This window comes from Halichoerus grypus, chromosome 11 (genome assembly GCF_964656455.1).
Source record: "Halichoerus grypus chromosome 11, mHalGry1.hap1.1, whole genome shotgun sequence".
In the NCBI taxonomy this organism is placed as follows: domain Eukaryota; kingdom Metazoa; phylum Chordata; class Mammalia; order Carnivora; family Phocidae; genus Halichoerus; species Halichoerus grypus.
Genome location: NC_135722.1, coordinates 100,128,802 through 100,138,151, shown reverse-complemented (window position 1 = coordinate 100,138,151; position 9,350 = coordinate 100,128,802). Strand labels below are relative to the sequence as shown.

The 9,350-nt window shown below is 47.6% G+C and overlaps 1 protein-coding gene across 6 annotated transcripts in view; it reads right to left on the bottom strand.

Annotated features, from left to right (window-relative positions):
- Positions 1–5,827: 5,827 nt before the first annotated feature.
- The window catches only part of CADM1 (cell adhesion molecule 1), a 316,572-nt gene continuing 313,049 nt past the window's right edge, over positions 5,828–9,350 (bottom strand). For all 6 annotated transcript variants that reach the window (XM_036099840.2, XM_036099842.2, XM_036099844.2 and 3 more), the window contains one exon: positions 5,828–8,840. In XM_036099840.2, the coding sequence (XP_035955733.1) occupies positions 8,722–8,840 (119 nt within the window). In that variant the 3' untranslated portion in view covers positions 5,828–8,721. The remainder of the gene's footprint in view (positions 8,841–9,350) is intronic.

The window sequence follows — 9,350 nt, the reverse complement described above, 5'->3', positions numbered from 1 at the left end:
TGTTCACACAAAAGCCAGGCTCCCAGCTCTCTTGCAGAGCCATGTTCACAGTTGGATCCTTAATGCATTGTGAGCGTTCAATCAAACTTTTAGTGGTGAAACTCTGGGAGCAAAAAGCCAGCTAAGCCCAAATGGTCCCTTTGCTTTTCCATCTTTTGTGGCTGCCTAGCTGTGCTCTTATGGGTTTTGTTGTCAACAAACTCCTGGCTTGCCTTTGAGCACTCCGAATTATTGAAAATGACTACAGCTTAAGACTGGCAGGATGATTGTTAAAAACAGCCCTGGCATTAATCATAGCTTAAGAGCTTTTGGAAAATGATTCTAATTCAGAAGGGGTGGCTTACAAAGAGGCTTGTCGAAAGCAAAGCAGACATCAACTTCTGAAAGGCGAAAAGCCTGCTTGGTACCCACACCTGGCTTCTTCGGAAATCCAGCTGGCAGACGTGTGCGGGGGGCCCAGCTTACCCCACCAGCTCAGCCCATCTGAGACCACCTTGGGTTTTCCACGGGTCTCACAGCACCCGTCCCCCTGATCTGGCCCCCACCCCGTCCCCCCTGAGATGCGAAAGACTTCTGGGAGTGCCCATGGTTATATGTCTTACTGGTAGTCCTTGGAACAAGGAAGAGGTGGCTGGGCGCCCCGTATTCTGTCAACGGTTGGAATGCCTCAGACCAGCGCTACAGTAATCTGGTGCACAGAGGCAGCTGCGAGCGCGAACACACGGTCAGCACTTGCAAGGAGCCAGGCAGGGCAACGAGCGAGTACTGCTGCCTTTTGCCTGCCTGGCTCAACAAAGGAGAATGATTTTTGCCATCAGCATTCTCCCTATCATGGAATCATTGCACAATTTAGTATGATTAATGGTTTCCATTTAGGAGAAAGCTGAGAATGAAAACAGTGGGGGAGTGGCAGCAACCGGCTGGGGGTGTTTGCGGCCGCAGCTAGAGCGGAGGGGCCGGGCTGGGGTGGGGGGCGGCTGGTCCCGGCTGGCCGTGCCCGCTACCTTTCCTTCCTGGCATGAATGGGAGGCACTCTGGGGCGAAGACACACATGGCTTTGGACATGCATTTGCAGAAACAGTCAGAGCTGCAACCTTGTGATGGCCCGGTTGCTGTTTCGTCCTCGTAGCCTTCGGAACAGTGGTGACTGAGGAGCTACTCCTTCTCCACCTGCCGAAGGGGGAGCTTCGTTCCTGGACGTTCCTACCTAAGGGCTGTATGGCTGGAGCTAGCAAACTCACTACGCCACTTCTTGGCGTTCCTGAGGGCCACACGGGGTTGCCACACAGGGAAGGCCCCCACCTCTGTGCTAGGACGGCGGCGGCAGCAGCCTTGACCAGAGCCACCGCTGTCTCTGGAGCCCCCAGGCTGGACGGCCTAGTCTCAGCTCCCATCGGCTGGCTCTCTGGGGCGTTCTTGTCCACTCGGCAGCATCCCGGGCTTTCCACTTCTGAAGGCACTGCTTCTGGTCAGATCGCACGGCTGCTGGAGGTGGGTGGTGAGACAGTGGCCGCCATAGCCAGAGAGTTGTGGGTGCTGATAGAAACCAACCGGGAAAACACAGAGGATTCAAGAGGGCCTGCATTTTTTTTTTTTTTTTTTTTTTTTAAGCAGTAAGCTTTTGTAACTGAAGCCGAAAAGGGAGAAAATTGGTGATCTTGGCTGGGTCTAACGTGACTCAAGACCCTTCTCGATGCATTGGTGTCTCTGCAAGGAAATCTATTATTTTCCATAAACTGTCTTAAGCATTTCCCGGGCTACATTTCTGGCTGTGTTAAGAATCAAGCCATCAAGGACAGCTGTGAATGTTATAAACTTTCAGCAGCAGCAATGGGCTTTGGCAGGGAAGTAGGAGCAAAAAACCCAAGTAGGACATTTCGGTTGACAGTAATGGCATTTTCCCTTCCTTGTCCAAACGATAAAAGATTCATGCTCCTAATTGCAACACTATAGCTTCCCCCATCACTTTATTCTGGGAGAGGAGGTTAGAGAAAACAGGCCTAGAGAGAGGGAGAGAAAGAGAAAGAGAGAGAGATGGATAGTAATTTCGTCACTAGCTAACAGAGACTGATTAGTGCAGAAGACTTCCTTCCATAGCAATACTTTTTAATCAGGTCTGCTGTGTCTGGGCAAACAGCTTTTGTGGATTAGCCAGACTGGAGCCTGACAGCATCCGTTGCAAGTTTAAACGATGAAATACACAACTACAGAGAAAAACAAACCAGAAAGAGTAATAAAGTCACACATTTCAATATTCAACGACCATTAAGGGATTTAAATATTTGTTTGCTATTAAAGGCTTGCATTAGGCTCTTCCAACACCAGCTCTGGAAGACTGAAATATCAATTACCGATCAATTTTCCCCCTAAGTAAACACTAATGCAGGATAAACAGTATTAGAAGATGCAATCGTAACATTGCTGACTTCAGGATGGACTTCCTGCTGGTAACAGCAAGTTTAAGCCTGGTGATTAATTAACCTGAGAAGATAGCACTTAAGGAAGATTTAAGGCGATCATGTGCCTGAAATATGACTGTGAGCCAGTGCATGTTTGGAGGGCAGCCGAAGTCCCGGGCCCGGAGCGGGCATGGATTTGACCCTCTCTAGGATTCCTCTCTTTTCCCAGAATCGCCGCCCCCACAGCTCAACACCTCGGAGGATTAGGAGGGAGTGGAATGGGATGGACTGTGGGTGTGCGTGTGAGAGAGGGAAAGCAGTAGACGTTAAGTCAGGTTCCTTGTTGGGATGCATTCCGGAGTTGAACACGCAAGGCCCGAGGTGCAATTCCCAGCACTGACCAGCAGGGGCAGTAGACTTTGGCATGAAAAATGACCTAAACCAACGTCCTGTGTACCGGGAGAGCTGGGAAAGGGAGGAGGGGAAGACTGGCAAAAAGATTCCTGCTTTCAAATCTCAGTTTTGGGGTGCTCGCATTATCCTTGTGCCTCACGCCCTCTTTCTGGCACGTGTAATGATGGGGGCATGGGAGCTTGGGGGCATCAAATACCGTGCTCCTATCAGAGGCACATTGGACAATATTGAAATGAGCACAAATAAAGCAAGGAGACTGGTTTGAATTTTTCTAGCATGCCGTACCTCATTCTGAAGGCCCCTCACAATATATGGTAGCAAGAGTGAGGCTCTGCTTAGCCATTCCCAAATCCATCCTTCCCTGTGGGAGAGAACAGATACTCTGTCCCAGCAGGTCCATGAGGATGACGGGACTGTTAGCCCCACACTCAGGTCCTCGAGACCAGCGGGAAAGCTGCCTATGCTGAGGACGCACTTGCAAATGTCAAGGTTTGAGACACAGAATTGGTCACCTTCACACTAAGTCAAAAGTGCGACTCAGCAGCCAGGTGCTCCCTGGAGTGCCTGACTCCTTGCTGAATGCCTACTATGTGCTCAGCACTCTGTGACCATTGGCCCACGAGGTCTTTGGATGACGGCCAAGAGTCCTTTTTTCCTTCCCCTGGACAGTGGGTTAGGACACCCAACTGCTTCATTTTGGAATTCTTTCCAAAGTAGGTATGTGCGGCTGTGGACAGACATTTCCCTCTGAAGGCACTGGGCTGCCAGTCCTTTATGACTAAGGGCCGCGTGCTTGGTACCCTGACAAAATAGTTCTGAGGCAAATTTATAATGAAACAAAACGCTTTCACTCATGCGGGATCCTACTACCTGTGGCAGGATACCTGCCTGGTTGCTTTAAGGCTCTGGATGACAGACTCAAAGGAACATTTCTCCATGGAGTAAGTCCGTGGCAGAACAAGAATTACATTTCCAGTAGACAGAGGACAGTGAAAGATTGCACCAATTAACACCCGCATATCACCTCGGGGTTCCAGTTGATGTATTTGGAGAATGCAAGCAGGCCAAAACATTTGTGAGAACCCTTCGGAGGACACGAGGACCATTTTCACTCCCATGCCAAATGAAGGACCAGGCAACTTATCAAGCTCAGCTCACGTGGGCAGCTCCTGGCGCCTCCTCATTTGCATACCCTGTGGAACTCTAATGGCCAGTGTGCGGCAAGTCACCAACCCACGTCTGCCTCAGTTCAGTGAACTTGGGTCCCTTCACCGTAGGTCACGGCGGAATCTGGAGCGTCATGCTACAGACCAGGGGACAGGGGTCGTTATACCTTCCAAGGCAAGCTTCACGAGGGCATGAGGTGTCCACGCGCAGAGGGGCCCGAGGAGCTCCCTCTGCTTGAGTGGTACCCGCCTCTTGGTAGCCGTGGGCAACCTTCTATTCTCCATCCTGTATGGCTGACTTTGTGTCTGGCACCTTGTTAAGCGCTTCCTGCTTCTCTCCTGTCTTTCTCCTAACACTTATGGTGAGCCTTACCTTCCAGAGCAGGAGCCCAAGGCCAGGTAGGGTGGGTCCCTTGCCTGAGGTTTCACAGCTAGTGCATGGTGGAGCAGGGACTGGAGCCCGTGCTCCTAATCTCTGCCCTCTATCACCCTCTGCAAAAAGCTATGAAGAATTAGTGCTCCCCATGGCTCTGTGCCCCCGGCAGAGGCCCAGACCAGCCCTTGAAATCGTGACTCGTGTGGCTGGGATTTGAGGACAGCCACAAGACTGATCCCACCTTCCATGTCTCATCTGGCTTGCTTTAGTCCCCCCCCACGCAGGCCAGCAGGCTGGCTGGGCTCACTGCCCTCGGTGCCTTCGGCTCCCATTCCCTCAATGCTAACCCATGCTTTTAGGCCCGGTGGGGGCCCAGGGAAGCTGCGTTGACTCTCCAGCCCATTTCCCTTCTCCAGGAAATTTCCCCAGGGCTCTGGGGGCTCCTTAACCATCTTCAGCACGGCCCCCACATCTGAGGCCCATCTCATGTTTTCCCGTGGGTGGAACTGATGCTCTGATTCGTCTCCAGCGACTATCTCACACCTCTCGGTGTTTATCACAACACTGAGCACACGGCAGATGCGGGGGACTGCGTATCTGATCAGCCGATTTGTACAGAGACAGGCAAGAGACCAGGCCAGGATGGGAGGAGGCTGACGTGAAATACACCAGCCTTTGGCTTTTCTGGAGCTTACCTTTCCTTCCACTGCTGAGCTCTCCCCATTACCTGCCCAAGAGAGAAAAGGAAGCTCCACCCCAGCTGGGCGAATGGTGGGAAAAGGGCGGTTTGGGGCTGCTCACATATTATCCTTGCATTTGTGAGATCAGTCACCATGAAGTGTAGTCATTGCTCACTTGGGCCTGCAAAGCAAGGGGGGGGGGGGCGGCAACAACACACCCGATCCTGCTGTGCACCTGCCCTGAAGTTGCCGCAGCCTAAACAGTGAGTGAGAACCATCTCCCGCAGGTGGCCCAGCCAGTCCTCCGCAGATCCCACTGTCCTTTGGTTAAAGGAGAGAGCGCTTGAAATGAAGAAGGCAGAATGAACTGTTACGACACGAAATCCCAAAGGAAGAGACAGGTGGAGCAGCCAACACAGGAAAGTTGGTGGGGGTGGTGGGTGAAGGGGGTGGTGGGGAGGGAGGGCGGGTGGGAAATCGGCGGGAGGGGCCGTCCCGGCTGGCCCGCCACTGCATCACGTGCACCTGCACAAATCGCTGAGTCCTCACAGCCAGAGCACCTGGCCCACCTGTCCACTGAGGGGGGAGAAGAGCAAGGGCAGGGAGGGTGAGCGGAGGAGAGAGAAAGCAGTTCAAAGCCCCAGCCGGCAGCCTCTCTGAGCACCTGCTGCCCGCGCTGGGGGGCGGGGGGGGGGGTGCTGCGCCCGACCCTGGGGAGGAAGCTGGACCAGGGGCCCCCATCTCTTCTCTCGCGCCCCGGCGTCCGTTAAGAAGTCCATAAAGAGTAAAGGATCACTTGGTAACATTAATTTTTTTTTATTAAGAAGACAGATATTTTATAGTACTTTTTTTTTCTTTTTTTTTTGTAAAAATGGTATACATGAACCAATACAAAATGCGAATGGGAACATATGGATATGGAATTTCTTACACCATAACATTGTTCATGTACACCTTCAAAACAGAACTGGCCTAAAGGGAAAAATAAGACGTCGGTGTGACTAAAGAACAAGCTTATTTGGCATCAATTATACATCCTTCATTATTTTATATTCCTTTAAAAAACACAAAAAACAAGTTTGTTCTTTCTTCACTCTAAAAAAGGTGATCAACCTGTACAAAGTAATACTCAACAATACATTTCAAACAGTGCACTGTATACTTAAGAAAAAATACATAAACCAATATACAACTAAAACCCATAATTTCCTGTTTTTGTTTTATTTTTTTTTTTCTTTTCCAATGTGTGGGGCCTACACTTTGCAATCTACCTGAGACGGAAAACACCAATCGAAACACATGAACCTGAGACATGTCAACACTGTAAGCCATAAAGTTACATCAGGAACACTGCGCTACTGTACACTTTTCAAAACAAAGATGGGAGGTCCCAAAAATGAGATGCCAATTTTGTGAGCAATGGTAGGCTTTTTTTTTCCCCCTAAAAAGAACAACTGAAAAGACCTTTCAACGACATGCTAAATGGTTCTCACCCTTTGATGCGGTTATACTATGATCAGAATGGGTGCTAAGGGCTCGGAATAGAGCTGCACATTATAAAATTCATTGAAAAAGGGATGTTCGTTGTGGCTTTTTGTCTTGGTTAAGTGCCTAGGGATAGGAGGGGGGAAAACAAAATGCTGCTCAATATGGATTTTCTTTTACATATCAGTCCGTTCCCAAAAGGCCCCCATATTACAATGGTTCTATCAAAGGTTAAAACAAAGACAAGAAAAATAAACACACTTTCAAATAACAAAGAGTTGATACTTTTTTTCCCCTTAAATAAATCAGCGTAAGTTTTCCACATAATGTAACAATAGTAAAAATGCACCTTGCAAAATCCAAAATTACTCACTGAAAATGTTATATAATATATATTTATATATATATAGATCTCTTTTTTGATGCCATCTTTCCATAGGGACTGTATCCTGGAGTCTGGAGCCTTACCAAAACATATGGTAAGAGTTTTTAGTTTTCGTCCTTTGGGACTACTTCTAGATTTCCTAGACGTTTCAGTGAAAATCCCCACATTGTTTAAAAAAATGTAAATGGTAACTTGACTCCTCTACCTTTTCCCAAGGCTCCCCATCTAAGATATGTTCAAGGTAACTTATTTTAGTAGCTAAGCACTATGGCTGCCATCATGCGAGGATCAGTAATTTTTTGGCAGATGGTTCTTAAGGCTGAGGAAAGAGGCCAAGGCTAGTGTATGAAAGGTAAAAAGATAAAAACACTCACATTTGAGTTTTGATTAAGTAACTGAAAATCCCTACATGCTGTTTTTCCACCTCTGCTCTGACCTTTCAAGAACTGAGATCGACAGCAGACCAGTGTGAGAACAATACCGGCCCTCCTTTTGTACCTCCTGCCTTTGTCAAGCCAAATCTGAAGGAATGAACGTTTCACACGGATTCGAGTTGGAAATCCCAGCATGACAAATATCTGTAATATACAGTACATGCAGGCCACATCCTACTGCCTTCCTAACTAAGCACAAAGGAAAAAAAAAAAAAAGAAAACAAAACAAAACAAAAAACCAACCCTGTCCCATCCAGTCATTCACACGCCACGCGGACTTGCTTTTTCCTACAAATTAGTGAGAAGTATGGCCGATTGGGAAAGGCGGATGGAATCGTTTGGAACAGAAATAACCAGAGCAGAACTAGCTTTTTCCCCCCCTCCCTACTTCCCCTCCTGTGGCAACTCAAATTTGTCCACTTATATAAAAGGAACAGACCTCACCTGTCAGGTCTGTTTAGGGCATTGAAAAAGGAGGAGCCCTTTCCGCCCCAAACCTTTCTGGACAGTGTGGGGTATCTATGCTGAGCCATCTACAGATATAGAATTAAAGACAGATTCAATCTCATTATGACACACCTCACTTGCAGATAACCCTGTACAGTAATGTAGTTCCACAGCAAACAGAACATTTTCTGAGTCACAGTCTAAGTTTCTAGTCTTCACTGCTCTAAGTATTTGAAACATGGGTAGCAGCAAAGAGTCCTCATTGTTTGTTCACCCAAATCTTTACGACAACAGAGAAGAATGCATTATGGACACACTAAATTCTGAACTATGAAATCTAAACTGTGCTGGTTCTCCTTTTATGAAACTGAATTTTGAACAGAAAGCAGTTACTTCAAAAATAAACAACAACAGAAAAAGCAAAAACAACAACAGAATCAGGGGAAAAAAGATTCTAAGGAATCCCAGCAGGCAAATTCCAAAATGGGAGATTTTGGAAAAAAAAAAAAAAAATCCAAAAATTTTTTGGGAAAAATAAATGCACACAAAGGAAAAAGAGAAAGAAAAAAAAAAACAGGAAAAAAAAAAGGAACGCAATGAACAAACAAAAAAAACAAGGCACAGAATTTTCTGCAATCTACTCAAACTAAATCCAAGCATCCAAGTTTGACTTGGTAGGAAGAAATAAAACTTAAAAACAAAACAAAACAAAAAACCAACCAACAAACAAACAAAAAAAAAGAGGTGTCAAACAGCAGAATGTACTTTCAAAGAACATTTTTTTTTTTACACAGCAAATCCCAAGCCTTCCCAGTCTCGCACCTTTCCACCCATTCATAAAAAAACACACAAGTTTCTCGCAAGTTCCAACATCACTGTCTCTTTATCATCTAAATAGGGCCAGCTGGACACCTCATTGAAACAAAAAGGCTGATCTAGATGAAGTACTCTTTCTTCTCTTCGGAGTTGTTCTGTCCTCCTTCTGCATTGATTATAGCAGTATCTGCGTCTGCGGCATCATCGGCTCCTTTGGCTTCATGAGTGAAGTATGTACCTGAAAGATGAAGGGGTAAAGCACCGTGACTGTCTGATGGCCTCTGTGCAAAGTGGTACAGAGATGGCAACGTGCTTTATGGCCATCATCAGCCGAAGTGGTGTGAAGGCAGCAGAGGGGAAAAAAACAATTGGAAGGAGAGAGCGAGGTGGGGGAGACAAATGGGGATCCGGGGGTTCCAAAGGCACCACTCCAACTGAACCGCTGCGATATAATTCAGCAAATGAGACATTAGAGCAGTGATTATGACCAGAGGGTGTCGGCAGAAGAAGACGTGAGTGGGAGCTAAAAATGCAGAAAGCTGGAGAGCTGTTGACTGACATGTGAACAGTGAACGCCAGGACCAATGGCCAGAGATGTGCGCGCACATGGTTAAAGACCAAAGCAAGGAAGAGCAATTAGCCAATTAATGAATTAGGGCCCTGATGATGTTCTACTGTCGCCTCAACTCGTTTATTTGACCCCCCCATCCACCCTCCACCCCCGCCTCCTGTCTTCAGGAGTCATGGC